This window comes from Rhinatrema bivittatum, chromosome 17 (assembly GCF_901001135.1).
Source record: "Rhinatrema bivittatum chromosome 17, aRhiBiv1.1, whole genome shotgun sequence".
NCBI classification, from domain to species: domain Eukaryota; kingdom Metazoa; phylum Chordata; class Amphibia; order Gymnophiona; family Rhinatrematidae; genus Rhinatrema; species Rhinatrema bivittatum.
In genome coordinates, this window is record NC_042631.1 from 18,225,205 (window position 1) to 18,246,316 (window position 21,112).

Consider the following 21,112-nt stretch of genomic DNA (forward strand, 5'->3'; position numbering starts at 1 on the left):
TGCACACGTGGAAAGAGGCACGACACCGGCATATTTGGGGGGGAGGGGGACTTACCATCCCATGACAGCAGTGCCCATGGGAGGGGGGGGGGGATCTGAATATGGTGATGCCCTTTGTCTCACGGTGTCCATTGACCTCCCAGGTGCCCCCCCCCCAAAGCTGGCACTAATGGTACTTCCACAACAAGGAAAGCAGAGCTTCACCATTTCCGTTTTTTTTTCATTGCAGGCACCAAAGCGGTTGCAGAGTATACAAATGGAGGTTACGACATCGGATCGCCTGTTCCGGTGGAATATTTGGGTACCCTGTCCATCCTGCATCTGGTGGAAGAGCTGAGGATGGCCTTGGAAATGCTTGAGAACCCAGAAGAAAAAGAATTATTACGGAACCAAATACCTGGCGCCACAGCCACGTGCATAGTGGCATGGCTCGAGAGTAATCTGGTAAGTTGCCACCAATGTTCAATAATCATTCTCCTCGGTGCTGACAATGGGGTGTTAAGAAAAAAAGATTAACAAGTAAAAACAAAAAATATATATAAGACGATACCTTATTTTGTTGGACTAACTGAATTTTGACCTGAAGAAGAGTATTAGCCATCTAAAGCCAATCAAGAAACATATTGTTATCTTTTTCTTGGACTATCACCTTGTATCTTTGGGTTTTTTTTTGTTTTTACTATTGTTTGCAATATAAAAGGTTAACATCTGGGGCTGGCCCAGTGACAGAGCAATGCACGGCCATGGAGAGGGTCCTGGTTCAGATTCCCAGCATGGGTCGCTCGGCGCCCCCAGTCCCCCCCCCCCCTCCCAGGATCGGTCATGGCTGGGGCTGCTACAAGAAATAAGAGTTCACGGTCCCGCAGTGGGACCGAGCCATAGTCATGAAGCAAAGGCAATGCCTAGTGGCCATAATCCTGAGGCTGCCGGCCAAGGACCATCACTGCAAGGACCCAACTAAAGTAAATTTAGAGGGGAATGTACAATGTGTGTGTGTGGTGGGGGGAATCCACAGGTAATTGTGAATGCTGCCTCGTGGCGCCGGACCCCGGCCCGGGTTCTAATTTTAGCCGGAAGCCCAACGGAGTAGGAGGAAATTGCAGAGTGTACAAATGGAATTAAAAGTGTTAACATTTTTTGTTTTAATCTCTTTTCTGAACTGGCTAAGCTGAGTTGCTGCTTTGTTGCTTAGCATTCATGCAGGATATTTGAATGGTTAGTACTAAAGGCACAGCTCCCCTGTCATGGTCTTCATTCATTTACTTGCCTTCTGCCAGTAATGACGAGGCAGTAAAAGACCGCTGTGGCACTGTATTGTTGCTGGCTGTGACGGGGATGAACAGGATTATGACCGGTGGCCCTACAGCTGCAGTGCAGCATGAAGCTTTAATCACTTCCCAGTCCCTTGATTGTACAACACATCGAACATTCACCTGCAGGTAGATGGCCTCTGAGCCTCTCTGGGTTCTTCCATTCATCTTCATGAGAAGACCTCTCGCTGCCCATCCTTTAGTCATCTTTGCATAGGTAGTCCTCGGCGTCACACGGGGTGCAGCTGAGAGGAGAAATTGAAAAGCTGATGCGGGAGGAAGATCAGGCCGCTGTCGGGTCATGGGAGGTGCTCAGGAACCCGCAGCACTGGATCGCCTCTGGTCGCTGACTCCTCTCCTTCCTCTGCGCCGCGTCGGCTGCCTCGTGTTTTTCAGTATCCGTTCAGGCAGACTCTGACGGAAGAACAATGTAATGTTCTCTTTAGTGCGCTGTGCACCAGCTGTGCAAGAGGGCACTGTAAGAAGCAACCCTGATGGCTGATTCAGGGCACTCTGAAGAAGGAGGAAGAAACAGCTGAAGGTGGATTAACGCCAGGTAGACTCATGCAGGCCTGGGGGTATCTTGTCTTACTTCCATTTCCGGACTTGTTCCAGATACACTGAGGCAATTGAATCTTTCTTTAATATGAGGGTGAGCTGGAACCGTGGTTAGCAGAAAATGTACTGGAAGCGTACACTGCAGTAGTCCACCGAGTTACTTACTATTTTTTTTACTTATGTTGGACATTGCTCTTTTCCAGAGAAAGCATCATATGCAGTATAACCTAACAGAGCGAGGTCTTAATACAGTGGAGGTTTATTCCTCCCACTTTGGCCAGGATCCAAATGATTTCATGACCCCCCAAAGGTGTTGGGTGGCAGGGAGTTAATCCCCTCTCTGCCTTCCAGGCTGTGCACGATCTTAATCTCAGGCAAAAGGCCAAGAAAATGCTGTCCTCAGCTCATTTCTTGGGTCCTGCTCTTGGATCTTAGCCAGAAAGCGGCAGCGGAGGAATTCTTAATAAATATTCTATTTTTGGTAATGCTGCATTCATTTTATCTTGGTGTAGGGTTCTAGTAGCTGCTCTGGTCCTGGAGAGAACAGCAGTCTCTGTAGGTTGTCATAACTTTTAGATGACCAACAAAAACAAATCAGCGTTGTTGTACATGAACTTTGCAGATCTTGCAGACCTCAGATAACATCAGAAAACAAAAAGCTAGAACTGAAAACAGTGTGCCTGCTACTTGCTAACAGCACTGAACAAAGGAGCTTTAGCTATTTGCTAAACATTTTAAGGGTGCATTGAGTGAATTATGCATTGCAAAGCAGCTGCTAACTCCAGCACTAAATATGCCTGTATTGGCCTGACTGTAAGACATGGTTATTTTATCTATTATATCTATCTTTTTTTTTTGGAAGAATGCATTTTCAGAAACCCATCTTGTCTTATAATTGTTGTCACATGAGAGAGCACAGGGAGAGGCAGCGCCCCGCCAGGCCCGGTGGACTGCTGTGCTGGGGCGGCGGCACCCTGTCCAGCCTGGCGGACCTGCAAGGCGGCGCCATCCCCACCGCACCTGAACGGCGTGGGAGGCGGAAAGGGGTTTCATTCAACCTCTAGTGGGCCACAGAGGGATTGCTTTGTATTAGGGCTAATATTGGTAATTAATCTCGCCAGCATGACCCGTGTTTGAGTAAGGGGCCTAAAGGCTAAGTTGTGTTTTTTTTTTTCCTACCATTCCTGGGGGGGGGGGGGGAATTATGTTTTTAAAACTTCCGTCGGAGATTCTCTTTGAGAATGGTGGGCTGGCGCGCACGCCACGGGCGCTCCTGCCGTGAAGCAGTGCCAAAGGATCTGCGAGAATCTCAAAATGAAATCCCTGGGCGCGCGCTTTCCCTCTCTTGGACTCTTTTTTTTACCCTGAAGGATGTCGGGATGGGGGCAATTTTCAAATGTTTACCTGTGTAAAAGGTTTTGAAAACCACCCTCCCGGTGTCTGTGGGGGAAAATGCTTGGCACGTAGCTTATCATTTGTGATGCAGAGCTTCTTAGTTGAAATTAAAAAGGTCAGGTGTCTAAATTGGAAGTTCACAAGAAATCATTCAGGGAGTGAAGTGTCGCTGCCGAAACACTTGTGAAGGCTTAGGGGCCTGATTTACTACGCTGCTGGGGAAAGAAATCCATAGTAAACAAGGCTCTTAGTGGTAGATGTTCTAACCCACGAGTGGGTTTGTTGGAATGAGCCAGTACTGCTTTCATTTTTGCTCATGATACCAACTCATTTAAATAGTATTCAACTAGTTCCATGTGTATATCTTTTGATGGAAGCCCATGTGAAATCGCAGACTTTATAACAAAAATTAAAAATCTTAACCCCATCTCCCTGTATATAGTTACCGTAGGTTTTGTGGAGAACTGCCGAACTTTGCAGTTTTCTGCATGTAAGTTTGCTATGCAGAAATCAGTGCCAAGCTCATTTGCACGATTCTTCAGCTCCTTAGCAATTTTGTGAACTGGTTTTGCAAATGCAAAATTATCTGGGGATAAAATTATTCATGCTATTTGCTGTTTTTTTTGTTTTGGTTTTTTTTTTTGCATGCATCTGCACCTTAGTACATCAGCCTTTTGGTGCGGACCTACATGACTTTAAATGATGGAAGTGCTCAGCTTCACAGGGCGAGCCAAGTTTCACAGATGATATTTGGGGTTTTCACAACCCTGAGGGCTGTAGAGAGATTGTCTTCTGTTTCTGTACTGTATCGTAGTGGCCCAAAATGAAGACCTGATATAGTGTTCTAAAAAACTCGGCTTTTCTACTGTGCCCTAATATCTGTGAAATGTTATACATCCCCAGAGCATCAGAGATGGGCTTGCTTGAGCTGCCTGGGAACACTTCATTTGCTGAGGCAAGTGACTGCATTAACGTCATTGTTCAAGTCATATCCAGACTTGCAAATGCAGAAGTGTATATTTCCTGTGCATATTTTATTCTTTGGAGCCAGGCAAAATTTAAGCTACGGAAACTTTGTGAATTTTGTTAGAATGGCAAGATGCATGGTGAGAGGATGCCCTCTGTTAACTTCATAACTCCATGAGAGAGAGCACAGGTACCTATTCACTTCCTGGTTCTAGGAGCCTCTGGTTTGTAATCTCATCCTATTTTCCTGTTTGAGTCAGCAAATCAGGATAGGAGTGGAATCTCAATCCTTCCTCATCCCAGGCCTCTAACCCCCCAAGGCCCCCCTGAATTGTCATCTTTGTTCTCCGTTTCTTACAGTCTCGGTTGATCCACCTGGCTGGCTATTTCCTGTGATCCCAACGCAATATATGTTGGGGGTGGGAGAGAGGGTAACTTGGTCAAATGATAAGGCTGCACGCACACATTTAGCTTTTTCAAATGTGCATGTGTAGTCGGTGAGCATATTTGATGCTTGCCGTGGAGATATCCTAAAGTGCATGTGAACTCTTTATCCTGACAACTACCCAGTCCTTCAGTACAAACTACGTGGGTGGTGTGTGTGGGCTGAAAAGTACAAGGCATACTTTACCAGGCGTCGTCGTCATGAAAACTTACCCCTTTGTTTTGTATTTCAAAAGAAATTCACATTCAACTGAGCTTTGGAAGGTGTGGCTTTACTTTTTACTTTATTACAGTTTGTAGCTGCCCCCTCATAAAATAATATTTCTAAGTGGATAACAATAGCCATGTGGCATGTACATAAAAATGAATACAGTAGCAGAATGAAATATCCATCTCAAAGTACATTTCACACATTGCAACATTTCACTGTCTGTCTGTCTAGATCATTTAACACACCCAAGCATTTTGAAAGCGAACTTATGTGGATATTTGCTTTGAAAATGTACAAGTTACACCACAGACTTTCTCGCTACCTGCACAGCTAAAATAAAATGAGCCTCCCTGTACAAAATATCTTAACATGATAAATGAAATCCCTAGTGCATCCTACCCTATCCTCTACTCTTACTAGGAAAAAAAACCACAATTAAAAACAATCTGGACCTGTAGGCAAGTGAATGTCCTTAGCTTCTTAACATTAAAAGCTGAAAGTCATGTGTAAAGCAGCCTCCTGGTGCATGAAGCACAACCAGTAAATGGTCTGTAAGTGAAGCCGGTGTTAGGCTATAAAGCAGCTGCTCGGCGGGGTCAGGTGACGATCAGGCCTGCTTCTGGCCTGGTGCGGCAGAGCGTCTGCCCTAGCTGGAAAATGTTTTTGACTGAAATGGATCGACTCTTGTAGGGGGGGGGGGGGGGCTGCTTCTCACAAATCTGCAGGGGTAGCGCAGCCTGAGGGGGTTAGAGTAACAGGCAGGCTGGGAAGCAGGAGATCTGAATTCAAGTCTGGCTTCTGCTGCCGCCACTCACCGTGACCTTCACCAGCTCTTCTCGGTCTCCCCTCCTTTGCCTCCGCTGCCCATTTGGCTTGCTGGATCTTCGGGGGAGGAGGGAGAGGAGGAAAGTGGAACGGGGAATTTTGTTGTACCTGTGTGTGATTTTATTTTCTGTACGGTGCCATATAAACGCCAGAAGAAATAAAACTGCACAAATAAATGTTGATGAATCCTCTCAAGTCCGGTTTTTTTGGCTTGGCTACAGATGCAGAGTCTGAGAAACCTTATGAGCCTGGGAACAGAGTAACATTGTGAACTATTAAATCCGTTAGGCTCATGATCCCCGAGCCTTGCTACAGTAGTACTGGGGGAGGGGGGCTTTTAGAGGGGCTTCTGCTGTTTTGTGGGGGGGTTCCCCTCACAATTATTGTCCTAGGAATGGGTGAAACCCTTTTGCAAACAACAATAGCAAATAGGGAAAGCAAGTTTATTACTTGATATGATTTTTTGGGTGGGGGCTGTCACATTTTTTTTTAAATATTTCCTAAGGTGCTTTGCACATAAGAATGCAAAGCCCTTAGCAGTAATGACGCCTTGATGATGACGACGACTGTTCCTACATTCCTGTATCTGTTATAAGCCACAAGACTGGAACCTCCGGGCTTCTTGCAGTAAACTGAAAAGGGAGTTTTCCAGGAGAGCATCTCCAAGTGGGTTTCCTTGCACACACAGACACCACGACAAGAATGAACCTCACTTGTAAGCCAGGGTATGTTGGATGCAATCTCAGTCTCTCAAATTTACTGCCAGTGCTCGCCCCGAGTACTTGCATTCTGCCAAAGAAAACTTCCTTCTGGGGATCATAAAATGTAATAGGTACAGGCAAGCGGGAAAAGGGTAAATTTCAAAGAGATTTACAAGCCCAAACGTTAGGGATGAGCAGGGAAAAAAAAATTCATTTTCGTTATTCGGTTTCTTTTCGGGAGGTGTTTTTCCCATGAATTTAGGTTCATGGATTGCTTGTTATGCTTCGTTGGTGTGAAAAAAAACAAATCGAGCAATAAAAAAAAAAACAAACCAACCCCAAAACGGCCAGAAAACGAAATTGAAACCTCCCTCCCACCTTCCTGGAAAACTGCCAGGGCCAGGATCCCCCCGGGCCCCACTTACCCCACTCCGGTGGGGGATCCATCGGCGAAGACCAGGCCGAAGCTTCAGACTAGCACAGGCCGAGGCTGTGGTAGGGTCGCCGCAGCCTTGGTCTACTCAAGGCCAGAGCCCAAGCCCAGGCCTTGATGCCACAACCCAACCCGAAGGTTGGCTCCCGATGCCTGAACCTCAGCTTAGGCCAGAGCCCCAGCTCAGGCCTGACGCAGCGACCTGACCCGGAGGCCAGGGCCTGGCACTAGAGCCTCTGCCTGGACCCAGGCCCAATGCTGGGTCCCGACACCTAGGCCTCAGCCTTGGAGCTCCCAGGCCTGGGCCTGACCCTGGGCCTGACCCTGGTGTTGTGACCCAGCCTCCTGGCCTAGGCCCTGGCGTCAGGCCTGGATCCGGGCGAGGCCCAGGTATCAGGACCCAGTCTTTGTCGGATTACCCGATGCATCTGATAAGTTGTGGGTTTTTTGTTTTTTTTAAACTTTCAGGGGGCTTGGCCTATGCCCTAGGCTTAATGCATTAGTTTAAAACGAAATGAACAAATAAGGTTCATTTCATTTGCGGGGACCCCCGATTCAGTTCAGAGCCCCCTCCCCACAATTGAAATTAATTAGCCTTATTTGTTGCATTTTGCAGTTTCATTTGAAATAAATGCACATCCCTAATAAAAGAAGCATATATAGCAGATATAATTTTCAAAAGCCTATTTGTTGGCGCTCCAGGCGCAAACAAAAGTACGCGGGATTTTAGTAGATACGCACGTAGCCGCTAAAATCCTGGATCGGCGCGCGCAAGGCTACCGATTTCGTGTAGCCGGCGCGCGCCAAGCCGCGCAGCTTGTCTCCGTTCCCTCCGAGGCCGCTCCGAAATCGGAGCGGCCTCGGAGGGAATTCGCTAACGCCCTCCCCTCACCTTCCCCTCCCTTCTTCTACCTAACCCACCCCCCCCCGGCCCTGTCTAACCCCCCCCCCCTACCTTTGTTGGGGGATTTACGCCTCCCAGAGGGAGAAGTAAATCCCCGCGCGCCAGCGGTCCACTGACGCGCCTAGACGCAACCCGGGGGCGGTTCCGGAGGGCGCGGCCACGCCCCCGGACCACCCCGGGCCGAAACCACGACCCCTGGGCCCACCCCTGAAACGCCGCGTCCCGCCCCGAAAACGGCACGCCGCTCGGCCCCGCCCCCGACACGCCCCCCTCGGAAAACCCCGGGACTTAGGCGAGTCCCGGGGCTCTGCGCGCACCGGTAGGCCTATTGAACATAGGCACACCGGCGCGCAGGGCCCTGCTCGCGTAAATCCGCCCGGATTTACGCGAGCAGGGCTCTTAAAATCCGCCCCTTAAATTGCAATTCAACAGTATAGATCATGGAAATTTTCAAAATCCAACTTGCGTGCATTTTAAGCAAGAACAACCTTTTGAAAATTATTCCCGATAAATATAGGTGCGCTTGGAAGCTCTTTTTAATCACCTAGTACAGCTGGGAATATTTCTATATCTTTCTGTCATCATTTCTTGGTCTCTGATTGCATCATTTGGTATTTGAGGATCTTCTCTCCCTCCCTCCCTCCCTCCCTCCCTGTGTATATATATGTTGTATGAAATAGTCACGTAGAGGTGACACTTCCGTTAGCAATGCTGTTCTTATCTCTCTCTTACCACAATGTCTGGTTTTCTTGCATCAAGCGTTTTAGCGGTTGGAATGGGAATGTCACGGGTGATCGCAACCTTTTCATTCTCTACAATTCTTTCACGTTTGGGATCCCAGTGTATTTCCTGATTGTTTCCATCCACGAGAAGGGACTCCTTTTAATTCTACCCCCAAACACAGGGCCCTTTGAGCACTCTGCGGATTCTTACTGGACAGGCAATGATTTTATGCAGATAACTCTGCAGCAAAACATTTTTAGCTTATTTATCTTCGTTATGTATTTGGAACACGCATGGAATGCGTTCCCAGCTTATAAGTTATTTGAAGATTTTGCTGCCATTCTTGATTGAATAAAGAGGGAGAGGAAAGGCTTATGAAATCAGGAAGGGGGTGGGGTGGGCAGTCTGTCCCCCCACCTCCCAAATAACTTATTTGTTGGGTGTCCTATCTACACCAGATTTTCAGGAGATGAGGACTGTGGAGTGTGTGTTGTTTTTTTTTTGGTTTTTTTTGCATCCACACATGACCACAGTTGCTTTCATGCATCGTGAAAAGTAGGCTGCTGAGTGGAAGTTCTTGGTTTGCCTTGCATCTGCATACCTCTGCCTTCCTTTCACGTTGTAAGGTTTCTCTTGTTGCCTCCTTGGTGGGGTCTTATTCTTAAGATTCCTTTGTTTTCCATTGGGGGATGTACAGCAGGGTTTGACTGAATCAAGACAATGAACCATTAACTTTGTATCTGCATACTTCTGCCTTCCTTTCACATGGCAATTTTTCTTTTGGGGGGTCAAAGCTCAAAGAAGAAAGAGGCCTGCATTGAGCTGATAGGTTGCTGGCTATCATGTGTTCATTAGGATTACAGGGTTTCGGCATTCCTGTTGGATAAGGTGCTGACTCAGAGTGAGATAGTAAGAAACTCATTCAGCGCTGGTCAGCCCTTTCATCCGGGAAGAATATTGGTAGCAGGGCTGAGCTCCTGTTCATGGAAGCCAGGTAGGATAATGGCTGAGGCTACTTGAATAGAAGTAGGAAGCGAGGCACAAAATTCTGGAATTGCATAGATAGAAATATTCTGCAGGTGACGAGGTTGCTTGTGTTGCGAAAAAAAAACAAAAACCCAAGGTGTTAGGAATGATTCAGGGGAATCTCTGGCTCTGACTCACAGCGATTTTGAGTACACTTCAGTTTCTTAGAGCAGAGGTTATTGGAATTGAGTTTCACTCATTGCCTTTGTGTTTTAAAAAAAAAAAAAAAATCAGCTGTGAACAGGATAAATGTTCAAAAAAGGTTTCCCCATGTTTTCACTTCTGATGAATGCTCATAACATTAAATTACATGTACTTTACAATAGTGCTCCCTGTTGTGTGTCTTCAGAAATCCATGAACTGAAAAGCAGCTGGTAAAATAAGAATGGACCGAATGTAAGTTCTGGCCCAAAATAGATGGAAATAGTGCAAAACCCCCCCCCTATACATCGTTTGAACATTTTGAAAGAGCGCATCTGGCCCAAGGGCTTAATTTCCTCCAGATTCTTGAAGGGGAAAACAATTCCACAGCAGAAAAGCAGGCAAGAAAATGTTTTTTTGGGGCAAAAAAAAAAGCACTGTACTACCTTGCTCAGTCCTTTAAATATAATCCTTGGGGCAACAGTTAGAGAAGTACAATTTACAGATATTTTTATTTCCTTATGTTTCGATATTTTTTTTGTGAGAGGAAATTAACTTAACCAATCCAGGATAACTTAAAGCATTTGGAAAATGACTCTGTAGGCAGAATTCTTCTGATGTGATAATTGAAAAGCTATTGCTGCGTATGCCACACTATCCCCTAACACAGCACTTTGTTTTCATTAATCCCATGAGTTTCAGGTTCAGTTATGTGCAAGGGCTAAATTAGCTTTTATCCTGAAGAAAATAAACTGTTCTCCTGTTCAAGTTTCTTCTTGGTGTGTTAGGTACTTGTTTTTGCTCTCTGTCTATCCACTGCTTGATATTTTTAGCATATGCAATACAAATATGTTGAGTTTATACTTTAAAATCCTCTTCGGAAGACATCACAATTAGATCCGTTAGTACAATATTGCAGAGCCTTATCACACTGCATGTGTGTAAACTTATGCTTAAAACATGCCTTTCCGGTCCTACCATCTTCTGTCTGTAATAGCCTCTTAGACAAATGTATGCGTGTTCCTTTTAAATACTTTTATACAAGTTGTTATACAAAACATTAGCCTGCTTTCCGAAGGAAAAGAAGGTGTATGAGATCACTGTGTGTGTGTGCGTCTTTCCCCTGATAACTTTTGTTGTGTGCATGTGTGTCCTGTTCACATCAGGTTTTCAGGACATGGGGGGGGGGGTTTGATTTCCACATGCACCTCCCCGAAAGCCGGCTGTCTAGCTCTGGGGAAGGGGTATTCTTGTTTCCATCATGAGCATCCGAAGCCTTTCTAGACTCTTCCACCATAATTACTTCATTACTCATCTTTGTTGCCCCATCCATTATTGCAACATCATCTTTCATCCTCTCTTTCTGAGCCAGGGGGTCTCCGCGCTGTCTTAGGCCTCAGGCCAAGCAAAATATTTCTGCCCAAAATGGTTAAAACGCTTATTTCTCCGGGCTCTGTTGCTTTTTGCTATCGCAGGGCCCAGCGTGGGGAATCTGCTTTTGGTCACCGCCCTCCCCTGTGGCACTGATTTCATCCGTATCCTTCTGGTATCCAGACATCCAAACTTCTGCTCCTGCTGGGTATAAAACCCCCTTTCCTTTACTGTTTAGAGACACACAAGGATCCCTGATGCTTTAGCAGCTGCTGACTGGCACAGTATCACCATCCTTCATTGTCTGTCTAGATGCCCTCGTCTTTTTAAGCCTCACATAACTAAATCATTCCTTCCTAATGAAAAAGTAGTATGGATATTTTTGTACTGCCTGGTTTTGTTTTGTTTTTTTCCATATCTTGTGGACTGTTTTTTTCCACTAACGTGACATCTGCAAAATTGCTCTGCTAACCTTCATCTATGTAAATCATTAGCGAGCATACAGAAAAGTATGGATCCCAGTGCAACTCCCTGCAGCACTTTGTGCTCTGCCTTGCACCGATCTTAGACGAACAGCTTTCGCACAAGCAGGTTCTAGATTATATTACCCACTGGGAGCAAGTATTTTAGCACTGGCAGACAAGAAAGTGTATGAGATAAAGTAAATAAACAAACAGGCTGAATCATGTTTTAAAATGGCTCAGTCAAGATGCCTGGATTTTCATGGTAGCCAACAAATATATAGTGCGAAAGAGAACATGGCACATCTGCTGTGCAAACTATGCCTATGTATTGCCGCCTAAATGGGGTTAAACCCATGCACGTGTTTTTCTTCTCTGTGTTGGAAGCAATGTAATTACAGCCGCTGTGTAATGACATTAAATCTCATTGGATCCATGTTGTTGGTGGCAGATGAATGTCGCTTGCTTAGCACATTTCTTTAAATGCGGATCCCTTTTTTGTTTGTTTAGCTGACACTGTTCCATTCAAGGTGAGTTGCATTCAGGTATTGTAGTTCTTTCCCTGTCCCCAGAGGACTCAATGCTCTGAAGTTTGTACAGGAGGATAATGGAGGGTGAAGTGGCTTGTCCAAGATCACAGGGAACGTTTCCCCAGTTCTCAGTCCGCTGCTGCTGCAGCTACTCCATGTCAATAAAACAAAAAAAACCCCTTGCCTTCCCTTATTTATTCAGTAGCAAAGATTAAGTACTAAGGTGAAACTCACACATATTAAACAATGTTCCCTTTTAAATTCTGTTTTATCATTATTTATAAATATATCTTAGTCACCATTCCCCGAAGACCCCAGGTCAGATACAAAATGCATCATAAAATTGCATCCATCCATCTGCTGCCCCCTCCATCACTTATGCAATGTTCGCAGCCTCTAATTCTTTCATAACATACCAGTCTCTTCCCCACTTTTTTAAGGTGATCAGTGCGGTTATAGCTATGCTAAACCTGCGGAGGCTGCTTCTAGGAATTTGGGGGCCAATGCAGTAATGTGTGGGTTAAAAGTGGGAGCTGAAATTCACTGCACAGTTTCTTACTGCACAGGTTAACATTTTATTTAACCCCTGATGCAGTAAGCAACTGGCCTGTTAATGCTGCGGGAGTTTGAAAAGAAAAAGGGGCACTGACTGGAGAACGTGTACTCAGTCTAAGCTGAACAAACATGTTTACATTTGGAGGAGCAGGGGGAGTCTCTCGGATGTCATTTATGCACACAAAAGACTTTTATGTGCAGAAAACATGCTTTATGTGTGCAAATCTCAGTAACAGGTCCCAGCATCAGAACTTTAACTTCTGCCCATAGCGTGACATAAGCGCTGGAAACTTGACTCCAACTCTGCCCAGGCGTAACATTTCCAGTGCTGAGAGAACCCGAGTTAAGCCAGCACCCCTCTCTGCACTGGGGGGGGGGGTAATTCCTTCATTTGCCTGGGATTTCCAGGTGAGAGCCTGAAGCAGGAGGCACAATTTTACACCCACGTTCTGTGTGCATGACCCTCCAGGCTGCACACGGAGTAACATTTGTGCCCAAAAAGCGTGTGCTCTGCCGAATGCACCTTATTGCATCGGCCTCTCTGTCTGTAGCGGTACTTGGAAAGCAAGGTCACTGAACCAGAATAGAAGGGGGATACCTTTTTTACTGAACTAAGTTAAAATATTTCTTGGCCAGCTTTCAAAATCTAATGCTCTCTTCATCAGCCAAAACAAATTGAGCACGCTAGAGTTCATTTCAACAGTTAAGGCTTTTCTTCTTTGTGCCACTTTTATCATTCTGTTACTTTTCACCCAATAAAAAAAGAAAAAACCCTACAGTACTTGAATTCAATCTGCTTTGAAGTGCCCGAATGGTGGAATATAAATCAAATAAATCATATAACGATTCTAAGGTGCAAGAATCCTATGGCAAATTCTGCACCTCTGATAAACGAGCAGTCTTAGTCCCTAAGCACAGGATGAATGAAACATTAGTTCATCATTTTCCGCATATTTCTTATGCATTAACGCTGTCTCTGAACCTGGAAACACTGAAGGGAAAGAGTATTTTGCAAAAGGCGGACTGACGCTGGACAGGTCATTTTGGCCTTTATCTGCCCTTAATTAGGATGATCCACTTTAGGTAGATGGACATCCGAAGTCCCACATGAAACCTGACAACCAAGTCCCCTTTCCCCTTCCCTCATGCATCCTTTTAGAGTTCTGCCTGCCACTCTGTGAAGGCTTCCTCAGTGCTTTGCTACCATTCTCTTCTCACTTGGGATCCTCCGTTTATCCCATGCTTTTTTTTTTAAATAAAATCATTTACTGTTTTTAGTTCCTCCACCATTGCCTTTGAGGGCATTCCAAGCATCCTCTCTGAAAAAAAATATTTCCTGACGTTGTTCCTGAGTCTTCTCCCCTTGGAGCTTCATGGCATGACCCTCTAATTCCTCAATTTCCTTTCCACTGGAAAATCTTTTCTTCTTATACATTAATACCTTTCAGATATTTAAATGTCTATATCCGCGCTCTCTCTCAGGACATACATGTTGAACTCCTTCACCCTCATCTCATACGGCTTTTGGTAGAAACACCACACCATTTTGGTTGCCTTTCTCTGGACAGTTTCTAGCCTCTCAGTCCTTTCTGAGATATGACCTCCAGCGCTGAGCCTCTTCCTAAGCACTCCAGTTCTGGCACCTTAGTTTCGTTATCTCAAGGTATTCAGACATTATCGCCTCAAGGTATCTTTTCTTGTCAGTGCACACTGCATATCACTCACATTTGATTTCTGCACTTTTTGGCATTGAATCTTAACTGCCTTGTATTCAAGCACTCCTCAAGTCTTCTTAGATCACTTCTCATTCTCTCTGCTCAGAAGTGTTCACTCTGTTGGAGATGTTTGTCATTCACACAAAAAGACAAACTTTTCCCTCCAACTTCTCTGTAACATTGCTTACAAAGACATTGAAGAGACCAGATGCTTGAAGAAAACTCCACTAATCACCTTTCCCTCTTCAGAGTGAATTTCATTTACCACTACCTTCTCTCGTTCATCACTCAACCAATTTCTAAAGTAGACCCACCCCCAAGCTGCTCATTTTATTTGAGTTTCCTGGGTGGGACAGTATTAAACACTTTGCTGAAATTCAAGTAAACCACATGGGTAATTATTACCTGTTAATTTACTATCCTGGAGAGGAGTTAGACCAGTCATTACATAAGGAATTTCCCTCCTCCGTATAAAGAGGGTGTGGACTCCAGGAAAGTAAATTAACAGGTAATAATTTATCCTTCCTTATCATCCTGCTAGACCAGTCATTGCATATGGGACTTACCAAAGCTCCTCTTTACTGGGGCAAGTGGAAGAAATGGCTGTCTTACTAATTCTTGCCTCGAAGGCAGAGTCTACCTTGGCCTGTGTTGTTCTCCAAGAAAGAATACGGATGACCAGGCAGCTGCTTTCCAAATTCCTTCCAGTGATGCTGCATTGCCTTGGCTCAGAATGAGGCTTGTGCAGTGGCGGATTCACGATGTCGGACCAGCCCTGGTATTCACCGCCCAGGCTGGCCCAGGACTCATCATATGGTCTGCCGAGCGTGGCTCTGTCACGGCCGCGCAGGGCAGACCACGTGACTGGAGCGATCGGCCCACCGGGGGATGCAGAAGAAGGAGGGCGCTGCCAGGCATACCTCCCATGCTGCCCATAACCCCAATCCGCCCCTGGGCTTGTGCCTTTGTATATTGAGCCTGGAGCACTACTGGCAGCTGCTAACTTAATAATAGGAAAGCCGATGGTATTGTTGCCTTGATCCATTTGGCTATGATGGCCTTATAGGCCACTTACATATTTTTGGGCATTGCCCAATACCAAGAACAGCTCATCTGTTTTCCTACAATGTTGTTACCTTCAGATATGTCAAGAGAATCCGGTGTACATCTAATAGTTGTGGATTCTCCTTTCTCCTGATAAACCTCCTTGCTGAGGACCAGAAGGGGTCCTGAATAACTCACATGGAATGTTGATACTACTGATGGAATCCGACCTTGAGAAATTCCTAGATAAGGATCTCTGCAGGACCAAGTCTGCATCCCTAAGATGCATCTTAACCTATCAGATTCCTTTGAGGAAGTCCATGTCCTGAAATAGCCCTCTCCATGGTTGCCTATTTTAATGGCCCAAGGCCCTTTAGTATCTGAATGAGAACCCATTCCATTCCCATCCCAGCCTGATTATCAAATGAGGTGGGGTATTATTTCGGAGGCCTGTTGGCTATCAGAGCCGACTTGGCGATTATAAACCTGACATCTAAGTACTGGTGCAGCATAATGCCCTGCATGTGCAGGGCTGCTGCCATCACCACAACCTTGGTGAAGGTTTTGGGGGCTGTTGCTAGGTCATAAGCCACCTTTGGAACTGGGCATACTCGCCCAATCCCCTGAGCCTTATGGGGCTCTGGTGATACAGTTGGATAGGAATATAGGAGTGAGCTTCTGCTAGGTCTAAGGATGCGGGGGGTACCCTCCTGGCCTCACCGATATCCCTGACCGTAGCCTCCATCCAGAGTGGGGCACATGTAGGTAACTGTTGACCCCCCCCCCCCTTTTTGAGAGCAGAGAGTTCAGACACTCTAGTAAAATTAAGTTGCTCTATTGTGTGATTATATGTAACTTTTTTTTAAAACTGTTTATTAATTTTAAAGTAATACAAAGTAAGAATGTTCTCCACAGAAAATATGAGAGAAATACTATAAGCAACAGAGAAACCAAAAATACTGATAGTAAACAAATCAATTATTTTCTTTCTCCATCAAAACAAAAGGTTAGAGGGGGGGATGGAAACTAAAGAGGAGAAAAAGGCAACAAATGTACTTGTTTGAACTATAGATGGTGTAAAATATTCCCCAATAACAGAATATAATGGATAACCTTTAGAGGTCTCTGAGTTAGATGGCCGATTGATCACTCTCGCATTCAGGAAGTCCCACAATTGAGCTGGACTAAAGAAAATAAATATATTGGCATTCAACTTAATTATACATTTACATGGATAACGTAACTGAAAACTTGCACCAAGAGCCTGAGCTTCTGGGCGCATCTCCAAGAAAGCTTTGTGCCGTTCTTGTGAAGCTCTGGCTAAGTCAGGAAAAATACTGACAAAGCCTCCATAGAAAGAAACATTTAAACTTTTGGAATAAAATTTCATCACTAAACTTAAGTCCTGTTCAGAGAAAAAAAAGAAATCAAAAGTGTTGCCCTCTCAGTCACTTCCACAGCTGAACTTTCCAAAAAAAAAAAACCTCACCAGGTTGTACCTATTCCCTGCCCAGAATGCTAAGGCTGTTTCCATCTGGGCTGACTGGGATCTATTGAACCCAATACTGAATGGCTCGTGCCCTATTGCCTCTGCAAATGGAGACTTGCAGAACCAGTTCCTTAAAAGGCCTGACCAATATTCTGTCCTGGCTTCAGGGCTGACCCTCCTCCTACCCAATGATGGTCTTGAGCATGAATGCCGAGACCAAGTACCTGCTCGGGAAATTCAGAGGAGGCTATTCCTCTCCTCCTGTGGCAGAGGATAGCTGTGCCTAACACTCTTCCCTCTCTTCTTGTCCCCTTTTCAGGGTATCCACTTGAGTAAGTGCCCTACTCCTGAGGGCAACATTTTGATAGAAGACATGGCTTCTACTTCTGCTATTTCTCCCCAGGGAGAGCAGGAAGAAGACGGGAGGGGGAAGAGTGGTGCAGAGAGAGAGAGAGAGCAGATCTGCTGGCTTTTTATTTTTATTTTTTTAATCACGGGGCTGCCAGCTTCCTGAGGATCCAGAAACTGCTTTCCAGATGTTCCAGAGACTCACTTGGGATAGCCATTGCTCTCAGGAGGCTTTACAGGCCCAAAAGCGTCCTGGGGTAGCCATTGCTCTTTGAAAGCTTCACAGGACCAAAAGGAGCCTGGGGTAGCCATCATTCTCTAGAGGCTCCACTGACCCTTGAGGGTACTGGGATAACCTTCTAGGCCAGGGGCTCAACCAGGGCAGGACCTGGAAGAGTGCTCTTACTGGGAAAAATCAACCCCAAGAAATTATTGTTCCAGAAGCAACGACGACTCTGCCAGAGTTACACCCTGACTGGGAGTTTAACATCCTCTTTACGTATCTGCAGTTGCCAGAGACAGAGACTACTAGCATTGGACCAGGACCCACTTTGTTTACACTCCAGAGTGAGATTATTAAAAGAGGTGTGTCCTTTGAATCCTTCATTTGTAAAGGAGGGAAATTCCATAAGTAATGACTGGTCTAACAGGACGATAAGGAAGTTTGATTTAATTCTCTAGTCATTTAGTTTACTCCTATTGTTGCTATTAAACCACAGATGTGTACATAGTCATTCAGCACTGGAATATCCTTTCCTGAATTATCAAAAGGTGCCAAAATTGCATCATTTTTAAAACTCTCTCATTATCTTCTATACCTGAGTATTTAGTTCCATTGGATCCTGCCTCAACCCTGTTCGCTGCCAGGGTGGTTTGAAGCAGTGCCACCATTATTTATTTTGAGAGTTTTGCCTTGGTTAGTTCACTTCCCTCCATAACCCAGTAGCCATCATAGCAACAGTCCTAGGTAGGAAACCTCAACTCCCTTGGGCCACAGGTGTGCACCTTGCATCTCATTCAGAGGTGTTGCTGCCGTGTGTGGTAGCTTGGAATTCCCTCGGAGCACTGCAAGCCCTTGCTGGATAATCTGGGCTGCCTGCAGGCCAGCACCTGGCATTTCAACTGGGCCCACAGTCTTTTGCTGCCAGCTTTTAAAGCTGATGGTTCCTAACAGCAGCCCCTTTGCATGGCGGTACATACCCTGCAGGGCAAATATTGTGTAGGCAGAAAACCAAGCAAGCCAAAAAGCAAACGTCCACTTTTCTGCCCTACAGATCCAAATAATGATCCTAAAGCATGGGCAAAGCATTGAAAGAGAGCTGCTGGCAAGGGATCCAATAGAAGGAGGGAAACTGTTTTGGTCAGTCTCTTTCTTTTTTTTTTTAACTTGTGTGCTAATGCTCTGCGCTATTTGTAGTCCCTGCTTCTACCATTTGAAATCGGCACTGCAGCTACCATCAAACATCTGGCTGGGGGGGGGAGGGGGTTGTTGGAAATTCAGGACTGGCCTGAATGTAATCTCCCTCCATGAATTGAGTCACTTGCCATCTGTACCTCATAAAACGGAGGAATAGTATGGGATGCAGATCCACTAAATCCCCCTTCCTGCCCTAAAGAGTTGTCCTTTTAGGAGATTAAAAAAAAAAAAAAGTGAAGTCAAAGTGCAGAGCTTATTTTTAGGCATCTGCGATAAGTCTTAAAATAAACTGCGAGAAGTGGAAGAGTGTTGCAATAGACCCGGAGTAAGAGAGAGACAGGAAGTGGGGGTCTTTGGGTAATGAGTTCCAGCCACTCTTGAAACAGAAAGCCGGTGGAAGGCATTACTGGAAAAATAGTTCCCCTCTGACAGCTTAGCAATTTTTAGGTGGTGGCTTGTACTGCAACAAGAAGGCACGGCCGCTCGAAACGAGGACCGAGGCCCCTTTCTCTCTCTCTCCTAAGAGAACAGCTGGCAGGATCTGTGTCTTTGGGAAAGGCTCGTCCTGCTATCGGACTTTCTGAAAAGCAGATGCCGGGGAAGGGGGGGGGGGCGGGGGTCACTCCGGAGGGCGCGCACAGCCTTCCCCTTCAGGAGCCTGGGCCGGCAGCAGCGAGAAGAAGTAGTCCAACGTGAGCCGAGATCCACGGCCCAAGCGAAGCAAAAAAAGGGCGTTCAGTGCTGAAGGAGAAGAGCCGGGAAGTGCGCTGGCTGAGATGGGCCCAGAGCATGGACGGCGAGATTGATATCTACAAGCATTTCAGGTGGCTGAAGAGGGTAAGTAGCTCTGGGAGGAAAGCAGATTTCCAGACTTCCCCCAGTACGATCTAATTATAGGCATGGCCTGGGGACGCCCAGCTTTGCAATTAAAACTTCCTTTTGCCTTGGAACCAAAAAGCTGGGAGGCTCTTTTAGCCTGGCGTTTGGTAAGTGCTGGGCCTACTTACTGCAGGCTGCCAAGATTTCTGGGGAGGGGGAGGAGGTAGTGCTCAGGTTATAGGGAGGCCGCTGCACCTCCTTAACCCTTTCCTTGCAGGAAGCAAATCAGCTTCCCTGTTAGGGAGTTTTAAAACTGGAGAGAAATTCACGTTTGAAACTTCCTACTCTACAGTGAATTGTTTCTGCATTTTTTTTTTTAATTTCCTTAAAAAAAAAAAAAAAAAAAAAGTGTAGTTTTAGCTCTCCAGACGAACAGCCTCTGTTTAGTGCCTGGAGTTCGTCATGGTTTTTGCTACAAATTGTGGTTGTACTGAAATGATAAGAGCGGAGAGCTGTCTCCTGCACAGCCCTGTCATGCTTTGTTTCCTCCCGGGTCCCCCCCCCCCCCCCCCCCCCAAAAAAAAAAGCAGGAGCATTTCAAAGTTCAGAACATATGGAGTCAATCAGAACTGGCTTTTGTTAGGCTCCCTTTCTAAGCTTGAAATGCTAAAGCTTCTCAACTATTCATGCATGGATTGAGCCACGTTCTTAACAAAAAATAATAATAATTTAGTATTTGTACACTGGAAAGAGTCGGCAGATACTGAGAGTTTGTCCTTCCCGGTCCTGTAGAAGGTGGAAAGGAAATTCTGCCTCTCTCTTCGGAAGAGTCCCTGCTTGCAGCTCACATACTCTATCAGAGGCTACAGTAGAATGTTTTATAGGTGCAATTTTAGGGGGCTGTTTTCCCCTTGTCTTATGTACCAATGAATTTGAAGTTCCTTTTTTTTTTCTTTTGCATGCTTACTTCCCTTTGAATGAAAGTAAAGCCTCCTTAATATCAACATCCAGATTAGTATATTCATACAAAAGCTGCTTTATGTGCAGATGGGAGAGTTGTGAATAATGTATGACTCTGAGTTCACGGACTAGAGATGATTTTTATTGGTTTAGGGTCAGGTAGTAAAATACCACTGCAAAATATGTGCTCCAGGGAAAGGGGCCTTGCATCACTAGGGGGAAATCCTAATAGTTTGTGAAACTTCATTGCCCATGGTCAACTTTGATGCTGAAGTGTCCTCCTTTTTAATGTATCTCTTGTGGAGTAGTATGGAACCAGGCTATGTCAGTTGTGGCCAACTCCGCTTCTCGAGAGCCACAGACAGGCAAGTCTGTTTCATGCACATTCATTGTGCATATTGTGAAAACCAGACCTGCCTGTTGCTCTTGAGGACCGGAGTTGGCCATGGCCACTCCTGGGCTATGTGAACTGAAGTAACTTTCCAAGGTTTGTTTCTTTGACGTTCTGACAGCTGGGAGTGGAAATAAATAACATCTGATGCAGCACCAGTGAATGGTTTGCAAACCAGTCTTTTAACACAGTGCAGGTACAGGAGTTCATGAATTGAAGGCAACTTTCAGCTTTTTAGCTCCAGAAGCCTGGATGTGCTGACGCCGACTAGCCCTCATTGGCAGGGCAGGGCAGTGCTGAATGCTGTATGCAAGGTGCCAGAAATGGGATGTTATTGTGTGCTTCATTAAATATAGAGAAAGGCGTCCAAGAACT

General features: G+C 45.6%; 1 protein-coding gene across 23 annotated transcripts in view; it reads left to right on the forward strand.

Annotated features, from left to right (window-relative positions):
- PPFIBP2 (PPFIA binding protein 2) overlaps positions 1-21,112 on the forward strand; it is a 161,960-nt gene that overhangs the window by 40,111 nt on the left and 100,737 nt on the right. For 21 of the 23 annotated variants that reach the window (XM_029582270.1, XM_029582290.1, XM_029582276.1 and 18 more), the window contains exon 3: positions 230-444. In XM_029582270.1, the coding sequence (XP_029438130.1) occupies positions 230-444 (215 nt within the window). Of the gene's footprint in view, positions 1-229; positions 445-9,393; positions 9,465-18,912; positions 19,405-21,112 lie in introns of those variants that run through there. The other 2 variants (XM_029582289.1, XM_029582285.1) reach the window with 2 other exon arrangements.